A 17,818-nucleotide genomic window follows, 5' to 3' on the forward strand; every position below is an offset into this window, starting at 1 on the left:
AGAAGAACAAGCAAAGAGAATAAAAGAACACGATTGTCCTGCCCTATTGGCTAGGATGAGTATTCCAGAGTAGTTTGTTAATGCTGTTGCTATTAGACTATTGTGTTTAGGAGCCTTTAGCATTCTTAGGGGCCATAGAATGCTGCATGAACTATTCTCTCTAGTGGGTCTCAGTTAGGCTCTTAACATTCACATCTACCTCTGCCTCTGCAGCAGATGCAGCACTGCTCTCAGATGAGTTGTAGCCTCAATCCCCAGGCTGCATAGGGGCAGTCATGGCCTCTATGTTAAGCTCCATCCCATTCTACTCTCGTTCTGTCTCTGGACTCTCACTCCCAGCTGTGCTGGAATTCTCTCCATCTCCCTCAGACACATAACAGCTGGGATTGGGGAAAGGACAGCTACTGCCTATCTGGCAGTCTATATCTGTCCTAATATACTCATGGGTCCTTGTATTCCAGGACAGTATTCTAGGTTTTTCTCCGGCTTGTGTTCCCTAACTCGTGTGGTACTGGGGAGATAAGACTCTCATCATCCCAAATGTTTACCCACTTTCTTTTTATTTTAAAGAGAATAAAAAATAATAAAAAAAATTAGAAGTGATACAGAATTTGGAGAAACAAGATGCTATGAATTCAACAAGGGTTGTTATATTGCATATTGTTACTGTCTTCAAATAAGTTGTACAGATTACCACATATAAACATGGAAAATTGGTCAAAAAATTAAGCATTAACTGTTCCTTTCAATAAAGTAATAGATACTAGTAGTACAATTATCTTAACTATCTTGTATATATATATTTTATATTATCTTGCATTATATTATAATTTTATATTATAATAAAAATTATCTTTTGATAATTTATATTTATATAATTTATATATAATTTATATTGATAAAAATTATCTTGTATTATATATATATATATTTTTCCTTCCTTCTTTCTTTTTCATCCTTTCCCTCATCATAGTTCTTTACTTTTGAGCAATTTCTTTTCCTTTCACAATATCTATTGTACTTTTCAGATTTTATTTACTCTTTCAAATACACTAAGGAGACCATATTTATTTATTGATTTACACCTGGGGCCCATTGTATTTCATTTATGAGTATGGTCTCTAATTGCATCCATCTACCTATAAAATCCTGGAATTTATCTTTCTTTGTAGCTGAGTAATACTTCATTGTATAAAAATACCACATAATTTTTAATCTATTCCTCAATTGATGGACATTTATGTTGTTTCCAAGATTTAGCTATGACAGTTTGGGTTGAATGAGACCTTTAATCCTAGTTCTCTGAGGAATCTCTACACTGATTTTCATATTGATTGCACGAGACTGCACTCCCACCAACAGTGGAGAAAAGTTCCTTTTCCCCCTCAGCTCCTCTAGCATTTGTTACTGGTTGATTTCTTGATGATAGCCATTCTTTCTGGGATGAGATGAAATCTCATTGTTGTTATAATTTGCATTTCTCTAATGACTAATGATGTTGAACATTTTTTATACATTTATTTGCCATATGTATTTCTTCATCTGAGAAGTGTGTATTTACCTCAGATGCCCATTTTTGAATTGAGGGGGTCTAATTTTGTGGGTGTATTTTGGGGGCCTAATTTTTTGAATTCCTTATATGCTCTTGATCAAAGAACTTTGTGTGAGGGACAGTTCCCAATTCATAGGTTTTCTTTTTAATCTGTTGGTGATTTCTTCTGATGTGCAAAAAGTTTTCAATAAGATGAGATTCCAGTTGTCAATTCTTTGAAGTATTTCCTGTGCAGTTTGGATTTTGTTCATGAACTCTTTCTATCCCTACATCTTCAAGACTTCTACCTACTTTTTCTTCCAGAAGATTTAGTGTTTCTATTTTAATGTTTAGATCTTTAATCCATTTTGACTTTATTTTGTTGCATGGTGAGAAGCATGGGTCTAGTTTTAGTCTTCAGCGTGTGGAAACACAGTTTTTCCAGCACCATTTATTAAAGAGGCTATCTTTTTTCCAGTGAATATATTTAGCCCCTTTGTCAAAGATAAGGTGGCTTAGTGTGTTTGCGGTTGTGGCTGCATCTTCTGGTCTGTTCCACTGATCTTCAGATCTGTTTTTTTTTTTTGTTTGTTTGTTTTTTGTTTTTTTTTTTGCCAATATCATGATGATCTCATCACAGTAGGTTTGAAGTATAATTTCAAGTCAGGGATTGTGATGCTTCCTGTCTTGCCTTTGTTGCCTGTGATTGCTTTTGCTATTCTGGGTCTCCTGTGGTTTCAGGTGAATTTTAGGAATGTTTTCTCTAGATCTATGAGGTATACTAATGATATTTTGATTAGGATTGCATTGAATTTGTATTACAATTTTGGGAGCATGGCCATTTTGATAATGTTGGTTCTTCCAATCCATGACTAGCGAATATCTTTCCATTTTCTGAAATCCTCTTTGATCCTTTTTTAAAGAGTACTATAATTTTCACTGTATAGATCTTTTGCTTCATTTCTTAGATTGATTCTAAGTATTTCAATTTCTTCAATGCTTTTGTGAAAGGTGTGATTTCTATAATTTCTTTCTCAGTGTGTTTTTTGCTTGTGAATGAACAACTGAAAAAATTCATGACCACAAATTCAACCCTACAAAGAGTACTGAAAGATATTCTAGAAAGGGATAAAAATGACCACAATTCCAAGAACAGCAATAAAATGGAACCAGTAGGGAGGGCAAGCAATTAAACAGAAGGGAAAGCAATGCAATCTTCAGATTTGAACTACGTGTAGCATTGTGGTTGAGCAGTAGCTTTGTTTTTAAATCTATTTACCTACATTTCTATTTTTCACCTCTTCACTATCTTGTTCAGGTTATATGGCTGTATTCCCATAATTGGTCTTGCTACCATCCTTGGCAGCCACCTACTTCCTAATTTGGTATCAGAGTGACCTGTGAATGCTGCTTCCTCTAGACAATGGTGGTGACAAAAATATTAGAAAGTACATTTTTAAGGAAAAACTTCATTAGTAGTAATCACTTTCATCTGACTTACAGTGTAATTTCCCATCAGCCTGATTCAGAACACTGAATTGATTCAGTCTATAGTTGTCTCAGAGGGACTCTGTCAGTCAGATTTCTGCTACTCTGCCCAAATACCTGACACAAACAGTTTAGAAGAGGAAGGACTTATTTTGGCTAGTGGTTTCAGTTTCTTGTCTGCTAGCTCCATTGCTTTAGGCCTGTGGTGAGACAGAAACATCCTGGCAGAACTGTGTGCGAAGGGAAAGAGGCTCACCTTGGGGCAGCCAGAAAGCAGAGCTAGACTTTGAAAGAGTCAGAGGAAAAGAGGCAGGAGACAGGATATTAAAAATATACTCTTCTAGCTCATGTACCTGGTTATCTACTTACTCCAAAGAGACCCCACCTCCTATTCCCAATAGGTATGCATTTATCAATGGACTAGTGCTGTTAAGGTGCAATCATCAGCTCTAGGCCCCACCTCTGAAGATTGCTGAACTGAAGATCAAACCCTTGATATATGAATCTTTGGGAAACATTTCATATTTATATCAAATATGGACCAAAACTTTAGAATGCATCTCAAAGACTGATCAAATATATCACCAAACTCAATTACATCAGAGAACTCATATTTATTGAATTTTAACTCAATTGTCAGTGACCTTCTGCCATATTTTCTAGACTACATTAAAGTAAATACATTCAGGAAACTAGGACTCACTGTCTTGAAAGCCTACAAGACAAACAGAATAGAATACACATATGAACGGTGTTAAATATACTAAATGTTCCTGCCTCTAATCTTCTCCATACAAGTGGTTTCTTTCATCTGGAATTCTGCTTTCCACCCTGGTTTTTCTAATTTATCACTGTTTTCTTATATATTAAAAACACTTAGAATTTAAGCATAAGAATGAGATATGGATGTATATGTTACCTGTATACAGAATGCGGCTGATCATTCCTGGCATCACAATGATGAACATGGGCAGCAGCTTCAGGTAGCCACACATGACACAGGCCGCCTTCACATGAGACATGTTCTTGCCAGACAGACAACGCTGTACAACAACCTTCCAGGGAAATAGGACATAGTCATGAAAAAAGCAGATAATGATTTCAAGCAAGGTAAATATCACTCTTTAGAATTACTATTACAATAAAAATTGTCACAATTAGTGGAAAATAATGGACTTTTGAGTAAGGTCAGGAGTTGATTTATTCTTTTGGTACAATATATATATATATATATATATATATATATATATATATATAATCTATTATTAAAATAAGTTTAGAATTTCCATGCTGCAAGGCAACAATGGTAGAATGCTTCTCCAGCTTCAAATACATTACTATAGACTCTAACAGAAGTTGTTAATATTGTTAATACTTTTGTTGTTAATATTGACACCATCAGGATCTCCCTGTTGTCATGAGCTAATTGACTTCTTGGGAAATTAAGCTAGTTCCTGTGAAAACACCATAGTTAGGAAGCCATGAGAATAGACTATGCTACATTCATTTCCAGATTTCTTCAGAATATGATGATACTGGCATATAATTATGAATAAAAATGATAATACTAGGAAAATAATGCATATAATATCATCACTTTAATTTAACACATAAAATCTTACTACTAAGTAATCTTTAGAAAGACAGGATTTCTATCCACACTGTGATAACTTCTTGATATTTTTCTTCTCAAGAACTGTCAGAACATTTTATGCTTATTTTCTTTGGAGAAGCAATCCATTAGGAACAGCAAACAGCATTATTCATCAATACAGGAGCAGATGATATTTCTGGAGGACTATTAATAGACATTTTGAAGGACATATGAAAAGTCACAGGTGAGGAGGGAAGCCCAGTCAATAGACAAGCAGTCAAGTGTCAGATCCAATGATGAATGTGAAGCCAGTTATAGGAGACAAGTCGTATTCATGGATAAATACATGTGTAATAAAGATAATTCCAAAAATCTTAGGTGAAATGATGCACTTTTTGCTAGATATATTGAGAAAATCAATTTATTACATACAGAAAATAAAATTGTAACTATTATTCAAGGCAATCTAAATATGTGAAATTAAAAGCCTGAAGTTCACAGAGACTGTTTAGGGAATAGGTGAATAAGCAAAACTCAAAGAAAATTCAGATGGCACTAAAAGAAATATTTTGAAAACAACAACAGCAACAATAACGAAGGTCTTTGAAATTCTAAACACAAAGGCAGAAAAACTGGAGGCTAAAATTGGGGAAATCTCCTAGAAAAGAGAGAAAAGAAACCATGAGATAGAAAAGATAAGAACATCAGAGCCAGCTGAGGGAGATCCATATCCCAAAACAGAAGGTCCCCAAAGGAAAATAAAATGGAGGAAACCAAGGGAAGATTTTCTTCAAAGTATCCAAAATATCAATTATCTCATTAAACAGAATCACAGTTACCCACTGCAACAGAGAAAATAGACCCATACAATAGTACCCTTGTGTTGAAATTTAAGATCCTCAAAGACAAAGGAAACACAAGTTACCAGAGAGAAAAAGGTGTCATATACAAAGGATCAAGAATAATGACAAGTTTCTCAAGAGTAATGATTTGACTCAGAGGACAATGACTCTCTGACTTTGGGAAACCTTTCAATCTAGACAGGTGTCCAAGGCAAGCTCTCAATTAAGGAAGAAGAGTGAAGACATTTTCAAACTTGCAAATTCACAATAAATTTACACTGTATTGGCTTGTCTCAGGAAGCTACTTAAGGTTTTGGGTTTGGTTACACTGAAAGGATATGCTAAAAGTGAAAAACTACATTGGAAAAAGAAAATACAACACAATAGTGAGAGGAAAGGAGCCCCCAAAATGGTAGTTAATGAAAAGTTGGGCAAGGTTGGGTACCAAGAATAGTAGGCAAGGTGTCAGCCTGGAAGAAGCAAAGGATCTGGCAGAAAATGAGAAGGAATTGGAAGAGTAGTTTATGTGTTTTCAAGTATTTTTACTCTTTCATATTTTTAATTTTCACAACAATTGCATGTCCTTACAGTGCACAATATGTTTCAGCATTGTCCACTGTGTATTGATCAGATCAGAGTAATTAGAATATTCATGGTCTCAAATGATTATTTTTTTGTAGTAAGAATGTTCAAAATCCTTTAGGCACCTTGAAGTACATATTATATATTATTACATATTATTTAAATATATATACTTTGTTGTATAATAGAACACTACAGTTTAGTATTTACTGGAAAATCTTCCCTTCACCTTTAATGTATTTTCCAGCTTCTGGTAACCATTATTCTACTCTCTTCTTATATGATATCCATTTTTTGAGATTCCAAATATGAGTGACATTCGGTAGTATCTGTCACTCTGTGGTTGTCTTGTTTCACTTAATGCAATAGTCACGTTCATCCTTGTTATCACAATCACAGGATTTAATTTTATATATATATATATATATATACATCCACTTTGCTCATCAAAAGACACTTAGGTTGACTTGACTTCTTGGCTCTTGTGAATAGTGCTGTAATAAATATGAGCATAGAAATACCACTTTGATATATTATTTCTTTTGATATATACCCAATTGATGGTTAACATGTGTTGGGAGCTGCCTTAGCCGCTCCCCTAAGATGGCGCCTGTTTCCTGCTTCCGGGTTCTTGTTGCCGCGTAAACAACCTTGTAAAACGTGTGTCTGCCTGGATACTGATGATTCTGACCTATCAGCTTGTAACCCTTGCTTTGCATTGATTGGCTACTCAGACCTTATATAAGTGTGCGTTTCTGCCCCCAAAGGGAGAGAAGGGAAGGATAGATGAGGGTGGAGGATCTTGTCAGATCCAACAGCGCTGTACATAATAAACATTGAGAGCTGACTCATTTGCGACTAAGTTCTTACTAAAACGGCGCCGGACAAACATGGTAGTTTTATTTTTAATTTTGAGTAACTTTCAAGCCATTATTAATATAGCATGCACTAATTCATATTCCCATAAAGAATGTATGAGTTCTCCTTTTTATACATCCTTGCCAGCATTTGTGATTATTTTCTTTTGATCATAGTCATTCTAACTTTAATGAGGTGATAGCTTATTGTGGGTTTGATTTGTATTTATTTGATGATAAGTGATTTTCAGTATTGTTTCATATAGCTGATAGCCATTTCTTTAGAGAAAATCAACTCGGGTCATTTGCACTCTTAAAAATTACATTACTTGTTTTCTTTTTGGCTGAGTTTAAAAAATATACTTTGGATATTAATCTCTTGTCAGGTGTATAGTTTGCAAGCATTTTGGCTCATTCTTCAGCTTGTTCCTCTGCTGAGTATTTCCTTTGCTGTGCGGAAGCTTCTTAGTTGTGTACAATTTCCTTTATTTCTTTTTATTTTTGTTACCTGTACTTTGGAGATGTCATCTAACAATTCTACCCTTAACAATATCGTGGAGAATTTACTTTGTTTTCTTCCATTGGTTTTAGCAGCTTTGAGTCTTACATTGTTATTTAATTCTTTTTGAGTTGATTTTTGTAACTGGTGAGAGAAGTGTAGATTTATTATTATGCTTGGTAGATATCTGGTTTCTCCAGTACTCCAGTGTTTATTGAAAAGTATATGTGTTCTAGGAATTTTTGTGAGAAATCAATTGACTAATGGAGAAATTCACAAAACGAAATTCACAAAAAAGGTGAATTTGTGATTGTTTCTTTGACTTTCCTAGCTATTTTTCTTGTAGGCAGCTGAGTTAGACAGAAATATAGGCAGTGAGACAGGGTGTTGTGGATTGACAACTGGTGGTCAACTTGTAACATGCAGCTGAACTAAGTCAGCATGGTGTTGGGTGTGGGAGGCCAACCTCATGATTGTTGACAGCAGCATAAGAATCAGAGCTGGAGTAGAAGAAATTTAGAAGCTCTTGGGTGCTATTAGAAGGTATAGGGAGCTATTGGTTTTGCTAGAGGAGCTTGTCATGCTGGCTTCTCTGATAAACTCAGCTGTTCTTATCAGAGGAACTTGGACCTCAGTGCAACTGAGAATGGCTATGGTTCACTTTGGGGGAGCTCTGGTCCTCACTTTGAGCATTGCTTTCTGGCTCTGGAGGGAAAGATGGTGCGCTGCTCCTGGAGAAGCTTGTCACATTGGCTTTTCTGATGGGAACTTGGCTGTTATGATTGTCAGAGGATCTCAGGACCTCACTATTGCTGAGGATGGCTGTGGTAGTTTTGGGGGGAGCTCTGGTTCCTACTTTGAGTGTCACTTCCTGGCTCCAGTGCAGATCCCTTAGCCTCTTAGCACAGATCCTTAATTTAGCTGGTGCAGACTCTCTAGATTCCAACACTGAACTTTGGGCCTTCCCAGCACAGACTTGTGAAACAGTCCTGCACGAGATGTTGTCATGGGCTCTAGGCCTCCAGTTGGACTCACGGAAGACATTGTTATGAGCTCTAGGTCTTCAGCTGGACTAATGCAAGACAGTTCCATGGGATCCAGACCCTTGGCTGGATTGTTTGGTCTTTAGTGTATGGACAGATTTCCTGCACTCTCTTTGTATGTGATTCTTTGGGTGACTATTATAAAATAATTCTATGAACTATGGTGTCTTGCATTGTATTATTTGCCCTTGCAAAACCCCAAACTACAACACAGGGCTAGGCCCTCAAAAGAGCCAGTGCAGAAGACAAGATACCTTGCAACTGTGGGAAAGACAGACACCTCCAGTTGTGGGCCAGACCTCAGGACAAAAGACAAACCAAAAGTACCCACATACCTCTGTAAGGATAAACATCAGGGACTGATATTCTAAATAGGTCTCTATCACCTTGAGAATACCAGAAAGAATCATTAACTCAATCCCCTATAGGAAAAGACCCTTTGTTCTGTATTCATACCCACTTGCCTCTTGACTTGTTTCCCTATTTGATTCCCACTTAATCAATTTTATGTGAGAAATGATATTTGTAACCTTATTGGTTGGCCATAGTTTTGTCCCACTTCATGCTCACCTTGCAAGTTTCTATGTTTTCCACCTTGGATCTGCCTCAGCTTATGGATTTGCTCTATAAAAACCCCTAGAAAAGTAAGGTTCTTTGGCAAACCAATTGGATCCCCTTCTGTCTCTTTCTCTCAGAGAGAAGCTTTCTTTCCCTCAATAAATATATTCTGCTTTTAACTTCAACTGTTTCTAAAATTCATTCTTCAATTTTATAGAACATCAATTTGTCCCAGATACCTAGCAGGTTGGGAGTTTCTTTCTCCTATATCATTTTGATGGAGATTTTTCTCAGTTTTTCAGTGTGTAGGACTCTTTTAACTGAATCCTTGATTTCTGTTCAAGAGAATGAATTCGTGAGTAAATGTTTACTCAGTGTGTTTGTGGGGAGTGGGATATCAGGAGCCTTATATTCTTTTTTGTTGCTGATGTTTCTCTTCTCTTTAAAAGTACTAAGAAGAGACTTCAGCAATTTTCAGAGAGCTTGCATAGAGTCATAATTACCAAAAGAAGTTTACAGCAAAAATGAGAATACTTTACTTCCTAGAAAAGAGAAAGCTAAAGAAAAATCAATCAAATGATATCTTGTAACTCAGTAGTGATTTATTTTTATATAATCACAAAAACAGTAACATTGAATGCTGAGGTCTCCAACATTGTGAATTATTAGAAGGAGAACTAAATTATTAAAATTATTAGAAGGAGAACTAAATAGGAAATGTGCCTATGAGAATTGAGGATGGAAAGGTGAATTCTCATCTTTGGTCAAGAGAAGCTCAGAGAAAATCCTGACACTGGAAAAGCAAGAGATCAATGTAAGTAGTTGAATCACTTGAGGGATGCAGTTAACACTATAATTCCAATTCAGTGAGTCTCAATAGGATCTGAGAGTTTATTTCTAGGATCTGCAAGATGACATTCATGCTCATACTTCACAGACCTCACAATGAATATGAAGTTTTGGAGAGCAGAAATAAATACCAAGGCACTTATTTGAAAGAGCTGAAAGTTTTATCTCTGAGGTAAAGGAAATAAGGTAGAGATGAAGACACAAGGAAGCTATTTTTCTTAAGAAGCATTAAAAAATGTTTGACCCCGATTGCTGTGTATGTGTGTACAAAATAAAAGGTAGATGCTTGTCTATGAGATAAACACCTACACACACACATTTACTCACCTGATCTACGCACCAGTACCACACAGCTAAAATGGTCATTCCAAATAACAATCCTGGCCATGGAATGTCTCCAGTGATAGGATCTCTGAAAATGTGGAGGGAGTATGGCTGAGGTGTGTAGCAACTGGGACTGATTGTCAAGTTGTCCCCTTCAATTACAGAAGGGATGGCATTCATGTACTTCTCCGTGAAGCTCTCGTATCCTCCAACTTCAGTGAATGCTGAAAAGGCATCAGATAAAAAAAATGTGTTAGGAAAACTTAGGACACCTGATGTTTATGATTACTCATTTATGGTGCAGGTTTATAGGCACCTCCAAGTAGGTTACTAAAATCCTCAGTGACATTTTCCTGTGACCCATGTCTTTTTTTTTTTTTAACCTCAAGTGGTGTCATCCATGAGAACAGATTGACTTTCACAAAGAACATAAAGTGATTCTTTAACATTTATTTTTATGGTACTCTTTAAAATTTTGTTTAAAATCCAGCTTTATTTTAAAAATCATGGATGGAATTAGTGATCAGAAACCTCAACCCAGAGCTTCCCTGTTCTGATCTTATTCACAGTGTTTTGTGGTGCAACAGTGTATTCAGCCGATGTTAAAACAAAGAAAAAATAGGAAAGATGAAGAAAAAATTAGAGCTAGCGTCACAATGTAATGAAGTTAGATATTGATACTCAGTGCACTGAAGGTCTGGAAAAGCTAGTCAGTAGTACTCAAAAGTTATAGTTATGATCCCAGGCATCTAAAACCATTTCGTATAGATACAAAGCATACAGAATACATTAGAATGTCATAAAATTGCAGAGTTAAAGTTAACACTGATTTAATTATTATTTAATTGTACATGTGCCAAATGAGCTGAGGTTATTCAAAGTGAATTTTCAAGGCAGGAACTCAGCATAGTGGAAGACAGAAGTAATACAATGAAAAATTTTTTTTAAAGAAATAGGATTTGCAAAAAAAAAATGGCATGGATAATAAGAACTAAGAGAATCTGCACTCATGCTACACTGGATAAGTATGCTTAGAGAGAGTGAAGTCAAGGAGTATTCCATTGAGGTCAGAAGGCAAAGAACCAGGTAAAAATAGCACAGAAATTCTGGCTGACTAAATAGAATGTGTACAAGAAACTGGTACTAGCAGTTGCCTCCATAGCATCACTGTGCAAGAGAAAATTCTGCACTGATGAAATTGTTCTATCTGTGCTGTCCCATGCAATAGTCATTAGTAATATATCAAACATTTGAAATACATTTAAGCAAATAGGGAAATGAATTTAAGTTTCTTTACTTTAAAATAGCCTCATGGGGATCATGCCATCTGTACTGTGTTGAAATCACCTTGCATTATCATACATCTTTGTATTTATGTGAATTTTTGATACATGTATCTTTAAATTTTGTGAATAGGTGTATGTGTGTTGGGAATTGTTCATTTCAGCACAGAACCTCTGAGTGAAGCACTGCTCTAGAAGGCAGGCAGGAAACATTTGCTTTTACCTTCTATCTTTTCTGTTGTGTAGATGGTTTTCTATACAAAGGAAAATAAATAAGAAAGAAAATAAGATTTGCAAGCTGTACATTAGATTGATCAAGTTTGCTTGTTACAATTTAAGAGAATCAGGTAAAATAATGGCATCAATAAATGAACATCATAAAAGAAAATTCAACCTATGCTTGTATATTCCAAAACTAAGTTCTGTAATATAGTTTAATGCATTTATTTCAAAACAGTCATAATGAGATTTGTAGTAAGTTATCTAAATTTTTCCTAATATTGAATCCTTAATATAATGAAAGTTCTATGTAAATGAAAGATTTATGTGCTTTGAATCCATGGCATCAATATTTGGAAATCTATTTACCATTGGTACAATGGTACCAATTTTGTCCGTTATAAACACAAAGAAATTAAGTTTAAAAATAATTTAAGAAATAATTTTCTGAGAGAAAATTTCTAATTCCTCATACTGTGATCATATAGGAGGAAAGAAGTTAGACAGACATTTCCATGAAGGGAAGTGTATAAGTGCTAGGGAAACGTGACCTAATACAACTGGGAGCAGAAGTACAAAGCAGACAGAAACATATTCCACGATTTCAGGGCCCAGGGCACTGATCACACTGTCACAACTTACCAAAACCCATGAGAATGCAAGAACCAATCACCATGATGATGGTCTGGAGAGTGTCTGTGTAGATTACTGAGACCAAACCCCCTGTGGAGAGAACACAACAGACCAGGACATTTTACCCTTGAGTACCGATTTATCTTCCTCTACCTCTGGGCTCTCCTCTACACCAAACGTTAAAATGATTCAGCGAAACACATAGCAATCAATAGCTTCTGGCCCCCAACCTCCCGCTTTCTGGGGGCAAGGCTCGCCCACTAGGCTCCATCCCCTGCCTTTCTCCAGTTCTCTCTGGACAGCCAGCTAGTAAAGGAAGGAGTCAGCCTTTCTGGGGGGCACCAAGAAAGCCGGACTAGTTCTCTGCTGCACCAGGCTCTACTGAGGAGCTCTGCATGCGCCTGAGGAATGGCGAGGTGAGGACGTCATTTGCTTTTGAGAAAACGATTGATAAGGACCGTGGACTCCTCAACCCCAGTGGCAGCAAGGACCTAGGATTTCTCTTTGGCCAGTTCATGAAGAAGTGTGAAGAAATCTCTTGAAAACACTTGCTTTCCTACAAACAAAACCCTACTCAAAAGTTTCAACATTTGTTATGTTGACCCAAAACTATGAGAGAAGAACAAATGTCAAAGGCCCACCTCCTCCCCAGAAGCTTTGAGGATGGCCTGGGCTTTGCATAATGATGTTCTGTAGTGACGTTGAGAAATGAGTAGTTTGCTATTTTTCAATGAGGTCTTTACCTGCAGGGAGCACCTGGATTCATTCATGGAGGGCAGCGCTGCAACCATCACTGATGCTAGTTTTGTACGAGTGCATTTAGAGGTGGAGAAGTTGTCATGACTGCCAATCTCAGCACCAATTTTAAAAAACCTAATCTGCCTTTGTTCCGTTGTGATAAACAAACAACTTGATATAGTTGAAGGCTTTTGTTTATTGTAATGTTCAAAGTGTTGATGAGGAGAGCTTGTACTTAGAGGCCACAAGCTCATTTACAATGCTGGACTCTAATAAAAATTTGACATAGAAGAGCTTGTGGTGAATGCCACATCATTTTCCTTGAGGCTTCCTCTCCTCCTCCAGAGCAAGGGTCTCCACTGCTGTTCTGCTCACATTGTTGAGTGCCCCACAGGGTAAATGTGCTAATGCTGACCTTTTTGGAACTGCTTCTGAGCACCACACTCAGAACTCACTTTCCACCTTCTAACTTTTTATATAAGAAGCACTCCCTGTGAGAGGATTAGCAAATCTTTGAATCTCCTTAACATATATGTGTGAGTCTCCTGAAATTGTTTTTTTTAATGTAAAAAAAGTAAAATGAAATTTCAAAACAACATAGTAGGAGAATAACAATAGTTGATACATCATGAATTGTTATCTTTAGTTACACAGAATATAAGATATGGGTATAAAAATTCTCCAAATGATAGTAGCACAAAAATTTTGTTCAATGAACTATGAAAAACTAGTAGTATAACCATCTTGCATTTGTTTTCCTTTCCCCTTCCTTCCTTTCTCTTTCCCATCCTAGTACATTTTTTCTTTTGAACAATTTCTTTCCATTTCACAATATCTATTGTACATTTTAGACCTTATTTACTCTTTCAGTTTCTCACACTAGGGAGACAATATGATGTTTACACATGTGAGTCTGATTTATTTCACTTATGAGTATCATCTAAAGTTGCATCCATTTAGCAAAGTTTCAAGTTTATCCTTCTTTATGGCTGAGTAGCACTCCATAGTATAAAAAGACCACATCTTTTTATCCATTCCTCAATTGATGGGAATTTGGGTTGTTTCCGAGATTTAGCTATTACAAATTATATGTGCCACTATGAACATGGGTGCACATATATCGCTGTAGTATGATGTTTTAAATTCTTCTGGGAAGATACCCAGAAGGGGAATAGCTGGGTCAAATAGGACCTGTAATACTAGCTTTTTGAGGGGTCTCCATACTGATTTCCACATTGGCTGCACCAGTCTGCACTTCCACAAACACTGGAGAAGGGTTCCTTTTACCCCACAGTCCCTCTAACATTTGTCATCAGTTGATTTCTTGATGATAGCCATTCTTTCTGGGGTCAGATAGAATCTGTGCTATTTTAATTTGCATTTCTCAAATGCCCAATGAAGTTGACCATTTCTTATATATTTATTTGCCATTTGTGTTTTTCATCTGGAAGTGTATATTCATCTCAGATGTACATTTTTGGGTTGGATCTTTGAATTGTGGGGTCTGATTTTTTTTCAATTATTTATATATTTTAGAAAGTTCTTTTTTGAGGGACAACTGGATAAAAATCTTTTTGCTCTGTGGGTTGTCTTCTTACTCTGTTGGTGATTTCTTTTGCTGTGCAAAAGCTTTTTAATAAAAATAGTTCCCAGTTGTGGAATCTTTGAAGTTTTTTCTGTCAGTGTGGGTTTTGGTCAGACATCATGAGCTGTCTGCCTACATCTATGTCTTCAAGATTTCTACCTATTTTCTCTTCAAGTAGCTTGAGTGTTTCTGTTTTAATATTTAGATCTTTAATCTGTTTTGATTTTGGTTCAGTGCTTGGTGATAGAAATGAGTCTAAATTCAGTTTTTGGCAAGTAGGAAGCCAGTTTTTCCAGCACCATTTATTGAAGAGGCTACCCTCCAGTGAATATACTTGGCCCCTTTGTCAAAAATAAGGTGATCAAGTGTGTTTGTAGTTGTGTCTAAATCTTCTAATTGGTTTCACTGGTCCTCAAGTCTATTTTTTTTTTGCCAGTATCATGCTAATTTTATCACAGTAGCTTTGTAATATAATTCCAAGTCAGTAATTGTGATATCCCCTGCCTTGCATTTGTTGCCCAGGATTGCCTTTCCTATTCTAGGTTTATTCCATTTCCAAATGGATTTTAGGAATATTTTCTCTAGTTCTGTGAAACATGATAATGATATGTGCCACTATAAACATGAGTGCTCGTATATCACTGTAGTATGATGTTTTAAATTCTTCTGGGATGATATCCAGAAGGGGAATTTGCTATCTTTATGCCCATATCTTATATTCGTATAACTAAAGATAAAGAAAGTTAGAAATGCTAGAAAACCAGATAAGGAATAAATATGTGGGTTGCTGTGTGGGGGCATATTTTGATTGGGATTGCATTAAATCTGTATAACAATTTTGGGAGTATGGTCCTTTTCACAATGTTGGTTCTTCCTATCTAAAATAAGGGATATTTTTCCATTTTCTAATATATTCTTCAATCTCCTTTTAAAGGGCCTTGTAATTTTCAACATATAGATCTACTGATCCCTACATATTTCATTTATTTGGATGCTATTGTAAAGGGTGTTTTTCATCCTTGTACTCTGTGTGACTTTGTTGCTTGTGGACAGGGATGCTATTGATTTTTGAGTGCTTACTTTGTATCCAGCCACACAACTGAATTTGGTTAGGAAATCTACAATTCTTTTGGTAGGTTTTGGGGTCTTCTATGCAGCATATCATGTCATCCATAAATAATGATAATTTAACTTCTTCCTTGCCTAGCTCTATTTCTATTGTTTCTTTCTCTTGTCTGATTGCTCTGGCTAGTTTTTCCAGAACTATATTAAATAGGAGTGGTGATAGTGAACTTCTCTGTGATCTATTGGTTGTTCTGGATCCTGAAATTTGATTGGGGTCCTTAAAGTTGCACAAGTATGACATATGTATCAATGCAGACAGAACAAAGGATCTGTACTGAAACTTTTACTGCAAAGTTGGAAATGCTAGAAAACCAGATAAGGAATAAGTGTTTGGGTTGTTGTGTGTGGGCATATGCACACATATTGTATGTTGCAGTGCTAGTCTTTTGGATCTGAACAAACAAATCTATTTGACCAGTGTGAAAACATAGGTGGTTCCTATAAGAATGGATACTTTCTATTTGTGGTCTGGAGTTCTATGGATTAAACCACAATATTATGAAAAAAATAACAGTATCCTTGGCCTGAGACATAACTTGTCTTGACATTATTATCTCTTAGCACTTATATATTTTATTGATTTTCTGTTTCTCTTGCATTGTTGTTATTCAAAGTTTCTAGGTATTATTGTGGAGTTCTATCTTTGAGTGTTTCTGCATATTATATGGGGAAAAGACAAAATTTGATATCATAAAAGTTTGTCTAAATTTCTCAATTCCCCCCACTTAGCACAGTGTATCTGGTTTCTAAAAAGTCTAGAAAATCTCTTCTTACTTAGTTTTGGGACATATAATTGTATTAGTAGTTGAATACCTGAAATAGTTCTTTAGTTGTGCTTATGGTAATGTATAAAAAGATGTTTTCTATTTCAGGTTTACTAGATTCTCAGTTGAAAAGGCAATTTTAATAACAAGGTCAGGAAGAAATAAGCATATCTGGAAAACAGGAGAGTAAGACTCTGTTTCTGATTTAATCTGAAACATGTTCATATCAAAAGTAACTTGAGAACTATCCTAATTTTTGAATTATTTTTCTTTACTTCTTACAGCTAAGATGATATAGTTTAGTTTCCATAAATTAGAATGTATGAGACACTCCAGCACTATACCTGATTCCTGGGAGCCTGCGTGGACTCCCACACTCACGCTATGGCTGTTGCACTCTTTCAGCTGTGCCAATCACAGCTCTCTATTACATACTGGAACCTTGTATAAATTTGAGCCTCATCTCGACCTTTTTCATGCTGAGTTTCCCCTTTATCCAAATTTTCTGTGTATATGATATGAAGAATTTAAAATGACCTTTTAGTTACCAAATACACAGCTAAGCTAAAGCATAGTTTCCCCACGCCAGTCAGTACATCATTTTATTCTGTCAAGTTGCTCACATCAATTACTTAGGATTCTGCTTGCTTTACTGTAATCCACTCTCTGACTGTCATAATGCAAAAGAAATGGTATCCTTGCCTTGTCAATGATAAGGCTAAGACCAAGGTTGCTAATTGCATGTTGCTGTCATCAGGTAAGCAAAAGTTAGCACCACAGAGTAAAATGACTCACCAGTGACGGTGTAAACAGCAGTGATTGCCAAGAGGATGAAGATTGCCAGGTAAAGGTCCAATCCCAAGGCTAGCTGGATGAATATGGCACCCGAAAATATGTTTGACTAAAAAGAGAACAGTCGAGAAGGGAAAGATATATTTCAGGCCTTTTGTTTCCCTGCTCCACTGCACTTTGCCCCTAATTCTTTTCCTGGTAGACTCCTGCTTATCTTTCAACACTCCACTTAAGACATGCCAACAGGAGTATCTTCCACGAAGCCTCAAACAGTGACTTTTTCTGTGCTTTCTTCATGCTCATAGCAGTTAGTTTGTTGCTCAATCCAGGCTCTTATTAAATGAGGTGACATATTTTGACAATTTTTCTCTGTACCATGAGGCTTAGAGAGGCTGAGTAATTGTTTATAACATTTCTCTTCACCTAAGTATTTTAAAAATACATTCTTGAAATTAGTATTCTTGTTTGCCAATGAAAATTTTTATAATTACAAATGTTTTTATTCTTTTTCT

General features: G+C 36.1%; 1 protein-coding gene across 2 annotated transcripts in view; it reads right to left on the reverse strand.

Annotated features, from left to right (window-relative positions):
* The window catches only part of LOC102020204 (low affinity sodium-glucose cotransporter-like), a 134,889-nt gene that overhangs the window by 16,409 nt on the left and 100,662 nt on the right, over positions 1–17,818 (reverse strand). For both annotated transcript variants that reach the window (XM_013520389.1, XM_013520390.1), the window contains exons 6-9: positions 17,310–17,415; positions 12,312–12,392; positions 10,171–10,391; positions 3,939–4,074 (exon numbers count right to left, since the gene is read on the reverse strand). In XM_013520389.1, coding sequence (XP_013375843.1) covers positions 3,939–4,074; positions 10,171–10,391; positions 12,312–12,392; positions 17,310–17,415 — 544 coding nt within the window. The remainder of the gene's footprint in view (positions 1–3,938; positions 4,075–10,170; positions 10,392–12,311; positions 12,393–17,309; positions 17,416–17,818) is intronic.

The sequence above is a fragment of the Chinchilla lanigera genome, unplaced genomic scaffold, assembly GCF_000276665.1.
Source record: "Chinchilla lanigera isolate Chin_1 unplaced genomic scaffold, ChiLan1.0 scaffold00054, whole genome shotgun sequence".
NCBI lineage: Eukaryota > Metazoa > Chordata > Mammalia > Rodentia > Chinchillidae > Chinchilla > Chinchilla lanigera.